At 37.8% G+C, this 23121-nt stretch overlaps 1 protein-coding gene across 1 annotated transcript; it reads left to right on the forward strand.

The window, feature by feature from the left end:
- The first annotated feature begins 5072 nt into the window (after positions 1–5072).
- LOC100744963 (otoferlin-like) lies at positions 5073–21353 on the forward strand. The gene is given in 27 exon segments (XM_033319223.1): positions 5073–5237; positions 5309–5450; positions 5570–5723; positions 6431–6599; positions 6814–7003; positions 7657–7862; positions 8625–8793; positions 8973–9166; positions 9561–9875; positions 10744–11073; positions 12108–12224; positions 12534–12668; positions 12904–13065; positions 14162–14431; positions 14582–14798; positions 15581–15807; positions 15895–15960; positions 16018–16152; positions 16467–16611; positions 16687–16816; positions 17220–17565; positions 17639–17767; positions 18165–18352; positions 18450–18685; positions 18937–19109; positions 19409–19509; positions 21017–21353. Coding segments are annotated over 27 exon segments (4992 nt in total). The 3' UTR covers positions 21198–21353.
- The last annotated feature ends 1768 nt before the right edge of the window (positions 21354–23121 follow it).

The following is a 23121-nucleotide window of genomic DNA, read 5'->3' on the forward strand; positions in this document are numbered from 1 at the left end:
GTCGGCCCCGGGAGGTCTCCCGATCACGCGCCTGGTATCGGCTACTCGGACACGCCCGCGGTCCGTCATCCCATCATCCACGCTCGAACCTGGACACGACATCGCGCGTCGTTGTGCACGAGCAGAGAGGATGATGTCCAGCCGCTGGACCGGAGAGCAGGTACACAGGACCGCGCGCGTCCTCCACCGCGGGAGATAGGATAATGTTCCGCTATTTAGACGATGGGCGCTCACTTCGAAATGCCCGCAGCCACCCATGGAGAGCGCCAGCGTATCCCTTCGGATAGAACGGGCAGCTAGCTGAAGGATCGTTCGTACGCGCCTGCGACGGTTCAATTACTTCGCAGGTATCGTCGCGATTTAAGGCTGAGATCCATCAGTGTCCACTGTTCCCAAGTTCAGGATTGCGATATCGGAGACAAGATGCGGGTTTCGGCTAAAACTTGGGAGATCGAGATCGATCGACGATTTGATGCGGAATGTTGGGAAATTATGAAATCGTGAAATTCAGTTACGTATTTTGCATCGCGATATCGGGCTGTATAATAACTAGAATAAGTGGAGAAGTATATTGACGTTAGAAAAGCGTACTCGACGCGTGACTGGTAAAAGGTGAGAAAGAGAAAGAAGGAGAGAGTCTAGGAACCACATCGTTGTCGAAGCGCCGACTTTCTAAAAGATTTCGAAAAGCTGATTTCTCCCACGCGTACTCGAGCACCCCGTCGATATTCACCCTTCTATCGAGAGAACAGAAACGAAAAGAGGCGGACGAAGTAAAGAAGGAAGATGAAAAAAGAAAGGAATAAAGCGACGACGTTTTCCCACGTGACCCGGCGAAACGAAAGAGCCGGTTTTCTCTCTTGCGTCGAGTGGTCCGCCGATCGCGAGTGCTCATTGTTTCACGGTACAATAATGGGCCTGCGTTTCGCTCGCACAGCGAGGCCAGGACAAGTGTGCGAAAAGCCGAGAGGGCGCCGTTCCAAGCGAAAGAAAACGAAGGCGTGTGCGCTCGCGCTCGCGGGGAGCCCACGAGAGCGGAGGATCGCCACACAAAGAGTGCGCAAAACACACAAACAGCCGGATTGCAATAATGGATGCGTGTTGTACAAATACGATATCGGTTCGAGGGGGATGCAGGCCTAGCCACGTGACCCTTTCAAAAGGACTCGGAATATAACGAACACCCCCAATGGCGCAACCCCCACAAGGGGCACGCTCCGAGCTCGTGTCCTCTACCAGTTACCAGGGTTAACTTACAAGTCTATCGCTAATACGTGCTGGAATACGATTTTTCTTTTTGCCCGCTCCTTCTTTCATTCCCTGCCCGCAACATCACTTTTTTTTACTTCTTTCTTTCGTGTTGTCGAATCGTTGCTAGTTACCATGATGGGCAATCATTTTGTGTTACGGTGACGTATAGATTTCCGATCGGTTCACACGATTCCTGTTCGCATGATTATGGATATTAATCCGCGAATAGTTCCTGCATCGTTTAGTACAATGTACGTATTTAATGTTAGATAATAAAAACCATTGTATCGAACAAACTGTCAGAATTTATTCAGAGTGTGTACGTACAGTGTTGTTGTAAAAGTTAATTATTTTATATGGTAAGTGAACGAGATCTTTACGTTCATGTATAGCATAAATATAGGTATATAAATATGTAGTTCGCTTTAAAATTGAATAAACGGTAAATTTGTTGATGTATGACGCTTAATAGTGATCGATGACCAAAGCTTAATAAGCAATGAAAAAAACTCGATATTATTGATAAAATATATATGTCATGATGATATTACTCTTTGTATAAAAATTATAAAAAAAAACTATGAATGCTTTTAATAATACTGCAATGTAAACTAGTAAATGCATCAAGAAGCATCTGAACGTCACTCAGATACTGCCCATAAGAAAATACAAAATTTACATAGCAGTGAACATGTTCACGTGTATACCACTTCAATTTTACTGCATATTTCTCATGAGCTCACAAGAATGCTGTCGCTCAAGCTACCTACACTTATAATTAGACTGTGAGTGTGTACGCAACTCCATAGCTTTAAAAACGAAACTAAGAGAATCGAATCTAAACACACCTTCTAAACACTTTACAATCTGTCGCATAAAGTAGGTAATATAATGTTTTCTCAGGAGACAAAAATATAATAAAATAACACACATTCTTAACTAAACTACTTAAATCTATATTGAGTGAAAATTTTATTCGAATAAAAATGTGGAACAAAATTTTATTCGCTACCAATGAATGAATATACTATCGAATAAAATTTATTCGGATAAAGTATGATTCGCGCAAGAGTTTATCCGAATCGAAATGATATCGAACAACTTATTCGTATAAAAATAAGGAATCAATTCGAATAATGCTAAATGGTGGGCAGAATAGGCCAAGAGTTGGGAGGATCGTGGAAGAAACAGTTTGGTCAGTGTTACAAGCATGACTTTCATTCTGAGAAATACCAATCGCGCTGGTCTCGATAAATCACCGGGACAATTAGTGAAAATGTACGGCGCGATTTGCGGCAACACGTCGGAAGTCCGTACTTAGGATACCGAACGACGGGGATCGGAGGCCGTGTAAAGACACGTGTCGAAATAAACCGCGTGCCTATAATAGCTTCTGAATTGCGCGTGCACGCCCTTTGCTATTCCGACCGTCTGTTTCGTGCACGCCCCATAGAGAACCTAGTCGATGGGGGGCCGAAACTACGTGACGTTTTTATCCTAGCGTGCTATCCACCACGCATGTCACCGATACCCTAATTTCTAACATCATTAGAGGAAAAATTCATGCGCAGATCAAAATTCGACGACTGAATTATACCCTGTGTCGCTGCAAACGTAGTTATTATACAGAGAATTTCAGCTTTTTCTCATCAAACTTTCTAATCTGAGCATATCGACGTATAAACAGGCAATCGGATACTTGCAAAAATTTGACCGAATCGTTGTATTGTAACAATTTGTTAGAAACAGAAATTAAACATTGATTTCTAACTTAATGCGGAAGAGGTGCTCGTAAATAATAGCTTCACTCGTTAATACAGATATTCCGAGACTATAATCGAATGAATACACTATATCTGTCGAAACCAATAGAGTTTCACGATTTTATAACATTTTAATGAAATCGATTCATCGGATAATCAATTATCGTTGAATTATTTACATGGCGAATTTATAGCTAAGAATAATATAAGGTAAGATGAAGTAAATATAAGGGTCTGTGGACAGATCGTCGCGAAACTCGTGGACTAATTTCGACAGACTGATCGATAGTCGTTGGTGTGACAATCGGGGAATAAGTTGAAGCACGTCATTGGACAGCATTTTTATTTACACACCGGTACGCAAATTGACGTGTGAAGTACACACTTGTATCCGACAGTTCAGCCTTCGAAGCCAGTGACGCGAAGCAGCGCGTAAAACAAACTCACTGTCGATTGTTCGAAGGAAATCACATATAAATATTACAAATCAGACACATTGCCTGTGGTAGTATTAAATACTTACTACTTGACTAAAGGCAGTTATATATTTGACGAATGTAAATACGCGAAAATATGCATCAACGTGCACAGATGCAAATATCTAGAAGCATGTATAGAAATGTAGTAATATGTCAAATGTCAAGAATAAACTATATATTAATACATTTAAACGATAGAAATTTCTTTCATTCAAATTTTGTTTCATTATCCGTGCTGAAAAAATGGAACTTTTATAGATATTCAAAATTTACTTATAAGATTTATAGTTCCACGTTACATGATATCGATTTACCGTTATTTGTTTTAAATAAAGCGTTGTATAATACGATGCAGATGTTACAGGAGAACCACCTGTGTAATTTTTGCATGGAGATAGCGGATTGCACAAAAATTGTACAGGTTTGATTTAATTGAATTAATTCGGTCATCTGGCTCAATAAATAGGAAAAATCATTTTCCACAGTCAGCGTTAAATCCGACAAAGTCAGCACTCCCGGGGCATTGCAATCCTATAGATTTTCAATTACTGTAAACGTTTCGGTGAATGATTTTTTATAACAACCACGAAAATTTACGATGAAAAGACCATGATAATTGAGATAAAAAGTTCCTAGCTGTTTACTAAATCGTTTTTAATGTGTTTCAAGTAAAGTTGAATTCGATGCGAAATTTAATATTCGGTAAATGTGAACGACTAGAAATACTTTGAATGGACTCGGCATTCAATGTTTTTTTTATGTCCCATGTTTTGGGGGATGCTTACAACCCCTTTGCTGTTTTCGTGTCACCTGCTACGTTACCGGTTCAGTGTAGAGAAAGACTACAACGCCAGTGAAACAGTAGAATGTAGAGGGCATAATAAAACCTCTGAGTGGTCGGTACAACAGAACATGTGATGGAAAGTCTCGTAAGGTACCAGATGCCAGCACCGATGATATACAGAATAGACGTGACATTCAATGCTGTTTTGTATCCCACGGCTATAGTCTATACTACAATTTAGTCAATGGTTTTTACCATTATACGTTAAGTTTATCATATGTTGGCAAGGAATAAATACAGAGCTTTACTGCAGATAAAAAGTAACTCCCTTGTTATTTAATATCGTAATAGTTATAATTTCAATATTTTATTTTTTTAATAACCTTGAATACATCTTAATCATTTTAAAAATCAAAGCTTTAAATATTTTTTCTAAAGAATTTATTTTATTCCTCGCCAATGATATTAATTTCGAAATTTAAATAATGATTAAAGGAGATAATCAAGTTCATTTAAAGACATTCGCTATAAAGAATGTTCATTAAAATATAATTATTAATTATCATAATAGTTTAAAGCCTATTGTGTATTATTATAGTCACCTAAATTCTCTAAAAATTACTTTTTATCGACATTAAAGGAAATAGACATATCTTCGCTTATTACCAAAGGATAAATAATTAATTAACTTACGTTAATGGATAAACACCTGTATGAAATATGCCAATTAAACAGACGATAAATCAAACAGCGTGAAGTATATGAAATACAAACAATCGAGTATATCGAAACGTAATGAGCCCCAAGAAAACTCGGTCGAATGTCTATCAGATTTGCATAAAGATTCTGAAAGCGAAACATTTGCCCCAAAATGCAAATCCTATGGTCGTGGTTAAAGTGGGAAATCGGAGGAAAAAAACGGTGGTTCGCGAAAGAACGGATTCACCAATCTATAATGAAGTAAAATTGGAAAATGTCGTTCTCACGAAACTTTTATCGATTTCATCTATTAAACTTTTTAACTGTTACAGTATTTCGTGTTCGATCTTTTTTGCAACTTAAACGAACTTTTAAGCACTAAAATTACGATAGCTGTATATCTGAAGGGTTATTTACGTCTCAAGTTTCATGGAAGTACGACTTTCGAAGTTGCTCTCGTTTGGGATCAACCAGGTGATATTTAGTTCCTTGAGTTTTTCGATTCATCTTAGTTCCCCGTTATCCTATTTTAATTTTTAATTTATTATATTGGAAAAGAGGCAGTGGCATAATAAATTTATCGACCTGAACAGATCATCAATATTATCACAAATGGGCAATGCTGACAAATCCAAAGGATGTTTCTGCGGGACCGAAAGGTTACGTCAAATGTAATATCGCGATTAATGTGAAAGGAGAGAAATTGAAAGTACATCCGGATACAGAGGGCGAGGACGACATCGAAGGGTAATTTTCACTCCAAAATACTTTAACACGTAATATCACTTATTAATTGTATGATATTAAGAATTTCCAAATTGAAGATCTTGAGACATTTTACGCCTTCAGAATCAAATTGAAAAGTGGCAAACTCCTTTATGACATTAACATGAAATCGATATTCTACCTGACGGGCGTCTTTAATCTAAATCCATTAAAATACGCTCTGATATCTGCATGAAATTTGTATTTAACTATTTGTATTTAAACTGAACATTATAGATCATAAAATTCACAAATTTTAAATATAAGTAGCATCATCCGATAGGATTTCATTTAATAAAAATTTCTTTATCTGTGAATCTATAAAACTCGAAATATCAGCAAAGATGTTGGTCATATTTTTTTCTGTGGTTTCCAAATATTAAATGTTAGTCATATTTATTTCCTATATATCCATAAATCTAAGATATTGTACAACATTCATTCCCAATCTTCGAGCACTTCCCTATAAATTTATACGTTCCAACACCACCAATTTAACCCCTAACTATACATCTGCATACATACTCGTATTGCGTTCTATTGCTTGTACGACAGAGAATAGAGACACATTCCAGTAGCCTTTTTAATGTAATAGGGTATTTGTGCGTGTTCCAAAATCGATTTGGGGTGGATTCGAATTCGGAGCACATTGGCTTGTCAGCCGATTAATGGAAAGCGAATAATTACAGGAACCTCTTGTTGCCTGTCGGTGGTGAATTTCTACCCTATAGGCAACGAGCATGCTACATTTTTACGATTTATCGAGCTGACGGGTTACCAGATATGAGCAGCCTATGCGTAAAAAATGATTTCGAAAATATTAACCCGTTCGTGCAGATATCGTTCGCTGGAATGAAGGTAATTATTAATTGAAATCGCCATTGATAATTCAACTTTCCCTATTCATTAGTTTCAATCGTTTCAATTCTTACCTTTCTAATTACCAACTGCGTACGCATATGTTTTCAGCCGAGTTACCATTTAACTTTGATCATAGAAATTCGAAATGTAAAATAGAACACTATGACGCTTATAGAATGACCCTTTTGTTTCATTTCGACAACGTTTTCAGGAAACGACGAGCGAAGCATGGCAAACCTACAGGCCGCGATTTAATGAAAAGATTACGTTCAGAGAAATGTTCCCATCACTGTGTCAACGTGTCAGGATTGCTATCAAGCATCGTGTTAATAGCTGTCGAACGTGTGTCGTGGCTTCTTATATTCTCAACATGAGCAAAATATCGAATTCTGGAGAGTATGGTAAATTCGTATGAGTATTATACATGCTATTGGAAATTCTTTTCTTCGAGTATCGAGAATCACGAGAAAAAGATTTCAAAGGATAATACAGCAGGAATACATATAACATCGAATCAAGATCGATAAATTGAACGACAGAATATCGTACGTAAACGAAATTCAAATAAGCAGTTGCCATCGAAACGTTGATTAACGCTTGTTTGTTACCTCTGTGTTTGTTCTGTTCTATTCGTACTTTAACTTCTTCCACCCTTTTTTTCGTGAACAGCTAACTCGCCTGCATTTAATATAACCAACGTCGTGTAACGTTAGTTCGATTCGATATAGTACGATATATTCTTTTTCTTTTTTAATTCACATTCGTTCTTCCATTACCAATACCATACCGATATTATACATTGAAAAATGGATTGAAATATACTATAGATCAAATTTTCGTTTAAATTTTTGAAACAAAGGATTATTAATATCACAAATTCTTTGTATATAGTCATAATATGTGACTATATACATTTTAATTGTGTAAGCAATAAAATGAGATTGTAATGAATATCATTCAATCTACAATATGATACGAAATTTTTCTTAATTTTTTTTTTAAGATCACAGAAGACAAAATAACCTGATATATTGCTAGATGTTACTTTTATCAGGTTTCCTACCGACCTTTGGGCCATCGTTCCTACACTTTTATGGGTCCGGGACTACAGAAAGGAACAGCTGTTTTGGCAAGTGCTCGATAGCCCTTCCTTTTTATCGCGGTAGAGTTCTTCTCTCCTTAAAAACTGAAATGGATGACTCAGAAACAACAACGGCTGGAATCAGTGCTGAAAGAGAGCTCGCGGCTCCTATTATCGAGGTACATCTGCAGTGATCATTCTTTCTTTTGTACATTAATTTCTATTACTATCTGATTATTTTATAAGAGCAGAATTTCAAATCTCGAAAATTTTAAATCTTTTAATTAGGCGTCGACAAATCTCAAGTTTGCAATGCTCAATGTTATAGCATTAGATTTCAGTCCTTTTAACTATATACAATGAAAAATGGGAAGGGTTTAAATGTAAGATAATAAGGAGAAACGGACCGTCTCTGATCAGACACAATTCTACAACGAATTACATATTACATTACAGGATTATATATTATATACAACCTTCTGTGCTTATATAAAAGTATGATTCCTTAGACAAAATTTGCGCTATAAATAGATTTTTCAGAATTGGAAATCAATAAATAAGATAAAACGACAGTTTGTGTGTTATTAATAAATATTAATTCACCGTCACGCTTCATTCAGCGCGTAGCAAGAGTGAGCGCTTAATAATTTATACAATAACCCGACGTAATAACATTTCATTGATTTAACTACCTGTTTACGTGATTCTACATTGGTATGATGGTTGCTTTTGTTATAGTGAATTCATAAACATTTTCGTGTAGGACGATATTTTACGATATTTGCAAGGAATAGTTTAACAACTTTACAATATCTTAAGTTCTTTGTATCTGTTAAATGTTTAAGGATTAGGTTAAAAATTCCAAACTCTGCTTGAAATACCTTTTCATCTTTTGTCTAAATTGACAACCACTAACTATCGGATCGTTTCTTTTTTCAAAGAGAAGCTTGTGGAAGACTGAAGAATATTACCTGGTCACTGTGTTATACGATATAAGTATGATCGATCGGGGAAAATTTTGGACGAAATCGATAAGCTTCGAGGTTAGCCTCGGGAATGCCGGTAACAGACAATTTGCTCGCAGCCAATGCTTTGAGGACAATAACGATGGTATTGGATTCTTGTGTATACTTTCTTCAACCACTCTTTCCGAATGATCGAAATATGGGACCCGCCACTCGAACTTCCATAACGAAACTACGTTTCCACTCTCTAATTACTTGTTAATACGAACGACAAGTTACGCTATGTACGGTTGCCCTATGTAAAATATGATCAATTTTCAACAGGAAACCAGATGCCGGACCGTAAACCGGAGTTCGAAAGCGAGACCCTGCCACGATTGACTGGAACATTGGATGGCAAATATAATTACGTGCCTCTTGGCTCGCGAAAACCCTGCCTCTACGTTAGATCTTGGTGGCCGAATCTCGATTGGCGAATGCACAACAGTAACAGCTTAGCTTTCATCGCCGATTTCCTAGTGAGCTTCGTTTGTTCTTCGATATCAAAAGGAAATTAAGCTGGATAAATCGTAAATGCTCTATTAAATTCGACTTATTCCTTCGATGTAGGTCAAGTTACCTACTTCCAAACTTTTCTAAACACCTGTCATTCTATCAACGAAACTTTAGCTAAAAACTTTCGCAACCTGGTCATTCGTTCGCATTAATTTCTCAATAAGTCAGTGTACGTGCTAAAATTACAAATCGCGATTAATATGCGAGCGTCGTAACGGCGAACCGAAAAGTTCTTTCATTCGAAAGAAATATTTTATATATCCTGGAGTCGAGTTCTCACGATGGTAGCGGGAAACGAGCAAGTTTGTTTCCAAACTAGAACAGCGATACCAGAATAATTTTAATTTGCCACGACAGGAGCAAAAGTTGGAACAACTGGAGGACATGGTCGAGCTCCAACATCCAGACACTTACAAATTCTACAACGAGACGATTCGTACCATGAAGAGCCATTGCATACATTATTTGCATACATTAGACACGGGGCGATACGATGACGAAGGTGGCACCACGAAGCTCGATCGCCATCGCGTGAATCTATGCCATAAAGAGATCGAGAATATCCTAAAGAGGATCAAGATCAACGGCGAACTTCCCAGTAATCACTACACGAGAATCGCAATGGCACATGCGTATCAGTATCTGGCTAAAGTGAAAAAGCTACGGGAAGACGTGAGTTGTATTTCATGTTTCTCTGTCACGAACATTTTCTATTTCTGAAACAATTGGCAAATCGAATAACTATTTTTACTTCATTGACAACCGCTTATGTTCTTATGGAAATATCATCGAATTGCTTTCAATTCCATATTGTAGTTTCAAGTAATTATTTCAAATAACTCACAGTGGTTATGAATATCTTGGAGACGTATAAAGATGAAACTATCGCTCTAGATATGTTTAATCTACGAAAAGACGTCTTTTCGAAGTACCTAGGTAACCTAGTTACTAATGAAATGTGAATATTTTTATCGTCGATATAAAGATTAAGAAGAAATTAATCTTGATTCCGATTACATTTGTGATTCTGTAGACTATTAAGTTCCTACGACATTTTTTACTTTCCTATTTACTTGGAAAATTTTTTAAATTCTTTAATCTCCACTTTCCTCCATTCGACATAAACGTTCCTCGGTCTACTTACAAATCTTACCAGCTCTATATGTATTCAATTTACATCTTCGCTGTAGAGAGACGGAAAGGAGAAGTTTTAAACACTTCAATGAGACGGTAAAAGCTTTACGCTGACTTTTTCCCTTTACCAGCTTGTTTCGGACAAACACAAGAAACTAATCCTCGGAGAACAAGGAACAAAGTTGCTTCTAAATTTGCATATCTTTTTTCCTCGTGATCTTGTGTCCCTCCTCTCGCGAAGAATTTTCCATGGAGAACGCAAGATAACGACGCGCTGCCCTTTCTACTCATAGACATTGCAAATCGTCATGAAATATTTAAATACGAACGTCCTTCTTGTTCCGCGTACCTCCATGGAAAATTTATTTTACCGTGAGCAACGCAAGACTTTTTACAAATTTACCAGCCCCAGCATGGCCTACCTGACGTTTTCATTTGGATGATGGCCGGCTCGAAACGAGTGGCGTACGCACGATTTCCAGCCGAACGAATTATTTATTCAGAAGAAATGACCGAAAGGGGATCATTATGCGGTCAGAGGGTTGACGTATTTTTGGTACATCCACGGGATGAGGAAGGTGCCGATTACATGGCCTGCAAGCTTGAAATCTTTCTGTGGCTTGGAAACGCCGAGTATATAGGAGCTTGTTGGGCCTCGATTCCACCCGGTTACAAGGTGGACCATGAGAGAAACATTGATTCGTTTCCCAAATATTTGGAGTACACACGTTCCACGGTATGAAAATTTCTCGTTGGTGAGAATTTCAGAGCAAGGTCAAGTTTAGACGCGTCTCGTTTCGTAGCTTGAGCCAGGGGCTTTAATTAATCCCTGGCATTCAAGAAACGCCAGGCAAAAACGAGGGTATATTTTTCTTTGCCAAGAATACCTTCTTTTCCTTCCTTTCTAATTGCCATGTCACGCACTGGGTTACATTCATAATTTCCAATATTAACGACGGTTTATCTACTCTTCTCTTTGATAATTAACATTCCTTCGTGTTATTCCTTTTGTCGAGGGTTTTATTTGAGTCAAGGAAGCTTTTTGACGTTGATGCGATGAAATGCAATTTAGTATCGAATACTTTCATTACACTAGAGAAATTTAAACAATCGAAACGGCACGCATTCCTGACAACTACAACGCGAAATTGAAATTTTAATTTTCGCCGCAATGCATTCCCCGAGCGCACACACCTTTTACACGGAATTGAGTATGCGTTAAATTATTATCGCTTGACATCATAAATTCAACGCGTTTGTTCTTAAAAAGCTTTCTTCTCCTAACGAACGAGTTACTCTTTGAATGCATTGTATCCAAATGTAATAAAACATTTCGAAATCATTAATTTACGTGACATAAATCTATAGAAAAATAATTTGAGCGTTCCGATAATATAAATGAATTGAGACAAACAATGTATTAAATATTGTAGTATATCCGCTACGTTACAAAATATAGTATATTATCAAATACACTATGCATCACTGTGCATTCAACCTACAACAAAAGGTGCCAATATCATCAATCTTTCCATCGAGATTCACATCAACGAACAATTAAAATGTCCTGATCGAAGAATCCAGGCTTTAGTAGCTATTATTTTTTTCTTAATTTAAGCGTCACCTGAAACGAGATTCAACGACTCAAAAATCAAACTTGACGTTGATCCATCTTAAAGATCTAACTATTCCACAGACGCATTAATGTAATATCGTCGGAAATATCTCGAACGAAACGTTAAAATGAGTTTGTCATCGGTTGCGTTGCAGACATTTCAGTTGCGAGCTCACATATTCCAAGGTCGCTTTGATCCTGGCATGGATGCATCCGGTTTATTGGATCCCATCGTGCGTGTCACATTTCACGGTTACACGGCCTCCACCAGAGTAAGTTTCGTGTCGATAATTCACCCACGCTTCCTGAGGTGACGCGCGAACTCGTCGCGTTATTATTACCGCGGAGATTTCCGCGGTTCCATTCCTCGAAGGTTCCCCGTTATTTGTAAATGGATTTCCACGGAATTCGCTGGCAATCTGTTTCACGAGCAGCGATGTAGATTTCTTTCGATTTTCTATCTCAAACGTCCGTTTAAATATTTCAAGGATTGGCACTTTTCAAACTTCGAATCGTAAGAGGAAATTCCTCGGTTTCTGAAAAGGTACTTCAGGGGATTGAAAGTATTCGAAATTTTCCAGATTATTAAGCAGACACTGGATCCGTTCTGGGATCAAACTTTGATACTACCGCCGAGAACTATTTATGGGACGAAAGAGTACATTAAATCAAATCCGCCTAAAGCGATTTTGCAAGTGTACGATGAGGATATATGCGTAAGTGAAACGCTTTTTTAAATTCATAGAAGTAAATTTCTAGGCTGTATTTCCCAATGGTACTGAGATAAAATTTGATAGGTGGCACAGGGAGAAGGGGATGGTCCGGAATATCAAATCTTGCAAAGTATATCTGATGTTTAATCATATGCGATCTTCGATATGGCAGTGATTTACAAATTGATAGGAGCTCTAAGTGGTTCACCCTGAAATCATGTCGAATCGAAATTTACAGGGCTTCAAGGAGTTCTGCGGGAGATGCACAACTATCCCATTAGTTAAGCTGGCGGAGGAAACTTACTCGCCGCCTAATTTCCCTCCGAAACTCGAGTGGTACAAATTTAAATCGCAAAGGGATTTCAGCGGCTCGGTGCTCGCTGCTTTTGAGCTCATAGAGGTAAGAGAGGCAATACTGATCGATATTCGACTCGTAAGAGAGAGAGAGAGAGAGAGAGAGAGAGAGAGAGAGAGAGAGAGAGAGAGAGAGAGAGAGAGAGAGAGAGAGAGAGAGAGAGAGAGAGAGAGAGAGAGAGAGAGAGAGAGAGAGAGAGAGAGAGAGAGAGAGAGAGAGAGAGAGAGAGAGAGAGAGAGAGAGAGAGAGAGAGAGAGAGAGAGAGAGAGAGAGAGAGAGAGAGAGAGAGAGAGAGAGAGAGAGAGAGAGAGAGAGAGAGAGAGAGAGAGAGAGAGAGAGAGAGAGAGAGAGAGAGAGAGAGAGAGAGAGAGAGAGAGAGAGAGAGAGAGAGAGAGAGAGAGAGAGAGAGAGAGAGAGAGAGAGAGAGAGAGAGAGAGAGAGAGAGAGAGAGAGAGAGAGAGAGAGAGAGAGAGAGAGAGAGAGAGAGAGAGAGAGAGAGAGAGAGAGAGAGAGAGAGAGAGAGAGAGAGAGAGAGAGAGAGAGAGAGAGAGAGAGAGAGAGAGAGAGAGAGAGAGAGAGAGAGAGAGAGAGAGAGAGAGAGAGAGAGAGAGAGAGAGAGAGAGAGAGAGAGAGAGAGAGAGAGAGAGAGAGAGAGAGAGAGAGAGAGAGAGAGAGAGGGAGAGAGAAAGAGAATCTTTGCCGCCTCCGCGCTAATGAACTTTTCTGTCATCTTACGCGCGGATTGATTACGAAATTAATATCCGTCTCCCACGCGCGCTATCCATTCTATTCATAAATGCAAACGTAGATCGGAAGACAAAGGTTAAGTCACAAAAATGACGCGGTCGCATTAATATAAATGAAATTCGATGATTGATAGTTCTTCAGAATATTTAATTACGAACGATGAAATGAACTGGTACAAATCCTATTTTAAGAGTTTAACACGTACAAAATGTTAAACTTTATCATTTTTTCAATAAATATAACGAATATTGCGTCTTGATATTTGTGATTGGCATGACAGTAGCAACAAACTTGTTAAATCACTTTTAAAGTTAAAGAACAGTTTAACGGTTTATTCTACGTTTAATAGCCCACGAAATATTAATGACACGAGTACAACTATGTATTATTTCAGACGATGGACGACAAGTCTGTGGACAAAATTATAGACTCCTCAATGCAAGACGTCATTTACAACATACCGGAAGACATCAGGCCAAAAATGACGAGTTACAGGCTTGAAGTTATATTTTGGGGCGTACGAGACATGAAGAAGATTAATTGCATGCCGGTGTTAAACCCTCAGATTGTTATAGAGTGTGCCGCCGTTCAAGTCAAGTCAGAAGTGATGGAGAATGCCAAGAAATTCAGTAACTACAAGCAGACATATGTTGTCATCGAACTGGTAACGTTTCAAACATTTTTCATTATCGTCGTACAAGTATTATTTTAACTTTAAGGAAATATCTAATTCGATTCAAATGTATCGACATACTCGTACGTGTATGTACAATGTACGCATTATATATACGTTAACATATGAAAATTCTCTAAGGACATGCCAGAGCTCGATATCTATTATCCCTGCATCACAATAAAAGCTTACGACTCACGAGGATTTGGATGCTTCAAATACGTCGGGATTTGCATAATACCTAGTGTTTACGTCTTTCTCGAGCAATTAATAACAGAGGAGGATTACGACGCGCGTATACACGGCACCAAATCGATTTTGAAATCTCCATGGACTAAAAGACAATCTGTCACGATTTGTAAGTTTCTTCTTACGAATGTAAAAATGCAAAATATTGATGAAATAACGTTCGTTGAAATATAAAACGTGGAGCACGAGCGATTCCTTGCGTGAAATATCAACGTCCAATGACGTTGGTATGCCTCATTGTATACCATAGACCATATACCATAGATTCAGAGAAAATGTACGCCAACTTCGGAGGCATTTCAGGTGGTTATTAAATATTTGATCGCAGTCGGTTTCAACGGAAGTTAATAATGCCATGGAAAATGTGGTTCCACACCGCACGCAATAGAAAACTTTGTTAATTAAAGTTCTACGAAATGTTTATACGCTACGAACAAATGTTTTTTACCCCTCGAGGAACATGAGCTCGAGCATTATCCGGCTGGAAATTGAGATTAACTTGCTTCTAGTTATTAGTGAATTTCGTCCCTTATTCAAAATCTAGTTTATCAATCCATTCGAAGATACAGCTGTATCAGAGAAAGATCCTTAAAAATGAAATTCTTTTATTTATACGTGCGTCTAATATTCATCGATTGATATTATTTCTGAAATCTTACAAGTTCTCTACACGGTAGCAAATTTGATAATGAAATAAATAAAGCGTTCCAAGTGAATATTACAAATTACCAGTCGCTAAAGTATCGAAATAAAAATTGAAATAAAAGATACTATTGTACTAGGGTGTTGTATCCATGATAAACATAAACGTTATTTCCTATGGTGATGACTCTTAAGGTTTACAAATCTCATTCTTAAAAACTCATTTCATATGATAATGTTATCCTTAAGCACCTTTGCCGATCGATTACGATCCATTGAAAGAAGACGAGAACAAGGAGTTGATACCGTACAAGAAGATGTACAAGAAGAAATCATGGATTAGGAAAATATTACGGTCCTTAAAGAAGATTTTCGCGCATGTGATACCAAGAAAAAAAAAGAAGAAGAAAATTGACTACAAGCCAGAAGAGGATCAGTCTCTCGACTGGTGGAGTAAATACTTCGCTTCCATGGAGGTAGGGCGAAAGAGGGTCGATCACGCGAGTAACTCGATGTATGTAAATTTCCACGGATCTCTGTTAAGCAAAACATGGCGTTTCCAGGAGGAAAGAAGCAGAGAGCTAGGCAGCTTGTCACCAGGTGATCAGAAGCTCGTGACGACGTTCAAGGTACCTACGCTTTAGCGCATTTTCACCAGCTCAGCTGTCTCATTGGACGGGAAACAGGTATACAACGGAGAACTGGAGATGCAACCGCAATTCGCCGGCTTTCAGGATCGTCTGAGATCGTTCGAACTATGGAAGGGGAAGAAAAGCGAGGATCCCGACTACGATACAGACAATTACGTTGGAAAGTTCAAGGTTTATCTCGAATCTAGCGGTTAAAATATCTCTGCAATCTGCATATACATAGTAAAACAGGGTTACTCGAATCACTTATACCTCAATCTTAAAATTGAATCTTGAATTTTGCATAGAACAATCAAACTTGTACGTTACAGGATATCATTTAGTTTTAATGTAATAATGAAAATTGATCATGTAAATCTTACGTAAAAGTAACGATGTTTGACGTTCATTCAAAGAAATATGAACATTGCTATAACCTAATATTAGGATAAAATATCCATTTATAAAATATAATCCATTAATAAAATTATAACATCTACTGACAGGGACGCATTTGTGTATATCACTGGCCGCACCCGAACAACTTGCCCTGCAAAACGAAAAGCGGCAGAAACGCGGCTAATGGTCTGTGTGGCGATTATCCACAATCGGATCCCATCAAATTTCTGGTCAGACTTTACGTCGTGAAAGGTGTGCGAGACACGACGTTTTATGACGTTTACATGGCGTGATAAACTAATGAGAATGAATCGATTTCACCCATAGGTATCGACTTGCAGCCTAGCGATCCTCTCAGCGGAAAATCTGACCCGTATCTGTGCGTCAAGCTTGGAAAAACGTTTATCAATGATAAAAAGAATTACATACCGAATCAGCTAAATCCCATTTTCGGACGGTACGATAGCACTTTAATTTCGTTAACTCCCCGTTGACCGTTGCATTTTCCACGTCGCATAATTCTTTTATCCACTTTCCACGGTAGATTACATGTGATTCGCTTTGATAGCGCTCGTTCAAAAGCCATTCACTTTTCTAATTTTCAGTCAAAGCAACATTATTGAATCTATCGCGATTAACATTATAGAATTCTATCTTTCCCTCTTTTTTGGGAGAAATATTAAAACACTGAATAAAGTACTAGATATTAAAATAATTTCGACTTGTCAATTCATTAATACTATTAAATAGTAAATTATTGTGTAAGAGAACTCTGATTATAATACTATATATATGTTTCGTTTTAAGACACCCAATAGAACAGAGAATGCGTAAGGGCGTTAATGTTGAATAATTTATAGGCTCTTCGAGATAGAAGCCACTTTCCCTCAAGATTACATGATGATCATACAAGTATGGGACTACGATGCAACTACGACTGACGATTTAGTAGGACAGACGAAGATCGACTTGGAGAATCGGTTCTATAGCAGACACCGAGCTACTTGTGGTATTTCCAAGACGTACAACGAGGGAGGGTACAATAAGTGGAGAGACCGCGAGAGACCGACGCAGATACTCGAGCAACTTTGCAAAAGGAACAATCTCCCATTGCCGGAGTACCGGAAGCATTACGTGAGAATTGGACGAAAAAGATTTCCATTCGTCAACGAGCAAGCGGAAAACGGTACATTTTAAAAATTAATCGTTTCGATCGGGAGGGAACTGTGTCGTCAGAATGAATTTCACTTTATCGGTGATTGATGATTTCTATTCAGAGAGGCAAGAATGTATGGCACTGAACGTCCTTCATCAATGGCAAGATTTCCCTATTTGTGGCTGCGTCCTGGTGCCTGAACACGTCGAAAGACGCCCGCTTTTTAATGCCACCAGGCCCGGATTGGAGCAGGTTGTAAAAAAGACGAGTCTGTGCTTTTATCTACGGTAGAATTGTGACTAAGATTGAGTCGTTTAAGATAAAACGCGAGTTTGGCTAAACTTTCGACAGCTGGCTGTCTTCTTCGAAGAAAAAGAATCATAAGACGTATACTTGGAGACTCGTCGTTAAAACTTATTATTTCTGATTTATTTTAATGCGAAATTTATGGTACTATATTTCATGGTTAGCATGACAGAAAAATATTTGACAGAAGAGACTGAGGTACACTGTGAAAGAATTAATCTAGAATTGTCGGGAAGACGATATCGTCCGAATGTAACATTCAGAAATTAAACAATTTTTCAACTGCCTAAATACTCATTGAGCATTCTAAAAGCACGATTTGCATTCTCGAACGATGCTTCAGGGTAAATTGGAACTTTGGATCGACATGTTTCAATCTAACGAGCTTCCTCCAAAACCGGCAGTGAACATCAGTCCACCTGTACCAGAGGAATATGAAATCCGTGTGATCGTTTGGAACACCGAGGACGTGCCCCTCGTCGACAGCCAATTCCTTACCGGAGAAAAGTGTTCCGATATCTACGTGAAAGGGTGAATTTGAAAATTGCAGATAGCGGTGGCTATTTGAAGAATTTACTAGGAAATAGATGAGCTATTTTTGTATAAATCGCTATGATCAATTTTTCAGCTGGATTGTTTACGATGATTATCAAAGAACTGACATTCATTATAATTCCTTAACCGGAGAGGGCAATTTCAATTGGCGATTTATATTTCGCGTTATGTATTGCAAGGGTGAGCGCGTTATGATCGTACGCAAAAAGACATCCATCTTTGCTATAAGCGAAACCGAGGACAAACTGCCATGTAGATTACACCTGCAAGTTTGGGACAGCGATCATTTCTCTTCGGACGATTTTCTCGGTAAAACAAACGTTAGATTAATCGTCGTGTTTATCCATTAATCTGCTGCAGACGAATTTTCAATATCGCTGATGCATATACAAGCAAACATTTGAACACTTATCGTGGAAAACCTGTCTCGTATAACACGCATAGTATATCTATAGTAGAGTCTATAAATATTCGAATGTCTCGTAAGATTTTATGTATGTGTATCAGAAGGTTTCAAAGGTTCTGACACAATCGGTATGAATATTTTTATCTACTTTTAGGAGCATTAACGTTGGATTTAGCCAAGATGCCACGGGGAAGTCCAAATTCTAAAAACTGTACTTTAGAGCTACTCAATCCGAATCTACCAACGATCGATATGTTCAAAGTGACACGAATCAAAGCTTGGTGGCCATTGGAGCGTAGCGTGAACGCAGCCCAATACGTGCAGGCGGTGCGTATCATAAAAATCTAATGTTCATTAACATTCGAGGAAACAAACATTTACTTTACTCCATCGCAATTGTAACACTGTCTCCTTTTATAAATCAAGTCAATACCAAAGTCCTCATTAAAATGAAAGCTTTTAATTCCTTCTAAAATTATTCGCTGGGAATGTGTTCCTTCGATAACGAACATCGCGAATATGTCCATTTACCTCGACCATTCTTCTTCGTTTATTTTCTTATTTTGAAGTTTATTTAGAAATATTCGTAAAACATCGAAGTAGGCTGACGTAATATATCGATATAGGGTAAAATTGAACTGGAAATATCAATATTGCAAGCGAAGGAGGCTGACGAGCAACCTGCGGGTAAAGGAAGGGATCCACCTCAAAATCTTCCTGCACCAAAGTATGACGATACTTAATTGAGATATACATACGGAACTCCACGTCAGTCGATAAAAAAAAGACACCTATAAGTAACGATGAAATATATCTTGTACCTTGCATGAAGGATGACCTACTTTGACAAAAATTTGAGCGAAATATGATTCGACGTTTATACAAGATTGATGTCGAGTTCTAATGAATTTCCAATAGTATTAGTTCTACTATATTTCCATGTCACTGTACCAGAGAATTTTTATTTATGCATTCATATAAATTTAATCCTTAAATGTATGGTCTTCCAGGATATACTGAAATATGTTAGAATTGTTAATTTATATCATACAAAACTATAGAAAAATTATTTCAAAAAATCATCTCCCGTACCGTTTCGTTGCAAAAATATTTTTGCCAAATGACTACATAGTCATTTATTCATATACCTCAATATTCTAATCCTATCAATATGAATATATTCGAATATATTATTAAATGATAACACTATGCATTCAAAGATTACGTGCATATTCATAACAGTATAAAAATAACCGTAAAAATTAGAGAAATATTTAATTATTAACAAGAAACTGACTAGACGTGGTAAATCATTTATTATCCGTATAAAATTAGTAACCTCGGTTACATCGAAATAAAACCATACCATGATGAACGTATCAAAGTTAATTTCATGTTCAACCGCAAATTAAATTAGCGTATATATCGCTCGCTATCAAACTTAAATAGATTAATTTTCGATTTTGCCATCAATCTGTATAACTGCAAGTAGCTGGGTAATCAGATTATTTTGTTAAGTCGGTAGAGTTAATTTGGGCTCGACCAGCACCGGCAATGTATTTCCGAGCAATCTTTAGAAGATCAAGTTATCCACTTAAATCGCGGTTTGTCTACTCCACCCGGAGCATAAAGAAACGTCTAAAGATAAAATTAAACCAAGCTGCATTATACGATTCGTAATACGAGCGTTGATCGTTTGTTCTATACGAAGTCTATAATCCGTAACTATACATCCACGCAACATTAAACATCTTTAGTTCTTCTCTTTCTCTGTTCTTCCTATCACACGGTTATTCGATGAAATTGCAAACTTAATGAGATTTTAAAGCTCGTTTTATTTTACAAGATACATATGTAGTTCGCGGATATTTAAATCTTACTTTTCAACTGATTATCTACTTCTTTTCGATATAAAATCGTGAAATTCATCAAAGAAGATATACATAAACACGTTCAGATCACTAAACATTGCGCTAACAAAATGAACAGTGAAATGCAAACATTTGTTTGTTAACTATTCCAACAAAACGATCGACATTCAATGGCGAGTGTAATTAAACCTGATCACATTTCGTCGACATTAAAGCGCCATTATATAATTATATGAGCAATGGTAATGACGACGGCCATCAACGGAGGCCGACGTATTTGTTAATTCCATTAGGAATGTTCGCAATCATACTTCACCATGAATCAATCATACAGAAAAACATCTTATTTCCCTTAATTTACAGCCGACCGGATACTTCGTTCTCCTGGTTTCGGAACCCATGGAAAGCATTTCGTTACGTTGTCTGCCGGTACTATAAATGGAGGATAATAGGCTTCTTCATGTGTGTGTTGATAGTATTGTTGGCAGGCTGTGGAATTTACGCTTTCCCTGGTTATTTTGTGAAGCGCCTCCTTGGTGCTTGAATCGGTTAACGAGGAAAGAAAACGATGGAATCGGGAACCATTGCAGTTGCTCGGTCGTAAATCATGAATTGTGTCGTAGCATAAAACATCGATTCTGACTACTTCATGATAACACGTTCGTTATTTCGACACCGTTAATTGTTGGATAACACGATGGGCTCAGTTGTTCGACGAGCATTTTATTAATTAACAACCTGATATTTATTGTAAAATTCGAATCAATGGATTATTATACTTCCTCGAGTTTCCAAGCAGTAAAGTTCAATGATAGTTACGTAAATATTAGTAATTATACGTCATAGGTTTCTAACTGTATGAATGTAGTTTACGAATATAATAAAAAAGATATTATTTAACTTTTGCCTTTAATTCGATTGTATTCTTACTGTACTCTTTTCCTAAAGCTTTTCAGACAAAAAGAAATCTGGCGTTTAACTATTCGCGAGTTGATCAAATTATAAGAAAGCTTGTCGCGAGTTTTTCACCGACGTGACCCCGGTTATCTTCTCTCGGCGCGATATCTGGTTTCTGGACTAAAAATTAGACGGTCCGAAACGGATCGATAGTGTGAAACACGCGACGAATAAAAATACACAAAATCAAGACGAAATTCGCTTTGACTGTTGATTTCTTCGTGATTCGAGGTACTTTTTAAGGATCATTTGCGCGTTGGAAATGCGGTTTCAGTCTGTACGGTTCGATAGACGAGCTGGCAGGTGAAAAAGAGGTAACGTGACGTAACTAGAAGATCAATAACTCAACCGTTTTGTTCGAAAGTTTATTGAACTCGACTTTTCTTAATGGCCGCTGCTCGCTTCAACCACCGACGAATCGTGTCTGTGTCGCTTTTACGACATAGACGAGCAACGCGTAGGGTTCCTTTGTATTTTCCATCTCTTTCATTCTCGTCGTGATAAACCTCTTTACGACTGAACTCAAGGGGACGCCTCTAAGTAATCTAATCTTCTTTTCCGTCGCGACTCGAACTGCAATTCGCGATTTCCCGATGAACGTGACTAACGTGGCACCCTCATGAAAAGATAAATTCAGCTGCGTTCCTATTGGATTTATACGGACGTGTCTCTCGTTTAGCTTCCAAACTAAAGTATTATAAATGGTTCCGGTATCGTACAAATGAAATAACGATGAAGTTTTTTATTCTGTTCCTTAAAGGAAAACGAACACAGAATCTAAAACTTTCTGAGAAATTGTAAAGGGTAAAAGTTTCTTATATTGCAGCGATACTTTAATGCGAACTTTGAATGAACTCTTCTGCGATAGATAGCGGATAATAGAAATAGAGTAGGAAGTTACATCGACTTTCATATTGACAAAGACATTGTACTTCTTTATAAAGTGTGTATACGAATTTCATACCATATATATTTTCTTTCTGAGAGAAATTTTTATCTTCAATGCAGCTAGTTATTGATATTGAGACTCTTTCAAACCTTGCGACGCGCCCCGTAAACTTTCGTCATGACATACAAGCATATTCCAAACTCCTACTATTTTTGTTCGACATATTCGGCGAATCCATCAAGTATGACTGACGCACGGATGCGCGAAATGGATTTGCCATATGTCCATAGGAAACGTTTCTCCTCGTCGATGAATATTTTTTGCCCAAACTAAAATATAGGAAAATAAACAGGTATATTTATTGTTTTCGTTATTAACATGCGATAACACTGTACGATGATAATCACGCAACAATTTCAACACAGAAATCGCTATCGATTTGATCCAATAACTCATTAATACTCTATTTGAAAGTTCTTATAATGAAATTATCATAAAATTTTCAAATGATGAAAACCATTGCGCGATTGCAGCAGGAGTGTATTAAATCGAAAACGCGAGGCAAAGTACTTGGAATAAACACGGCGGCGAATCAATGACCGCGGCAGGCGAAAGGGGTGAA

The sequence above is a fragment of the Bombus impatiens genome, unplaced genomic scaffold (assembly GCF_000188095.3).
Source record: "Bombus impatiens unplaced genomic scaffold, BIMP_2.2 scf_0142, whole genome shotgun sequence".
Taxonomy (NCBI): Eukaryota; Metazoa; Arthropoda; class Insecta; order Hymenoptera; family Apidae; genus Bombus; species Bombus impatiens.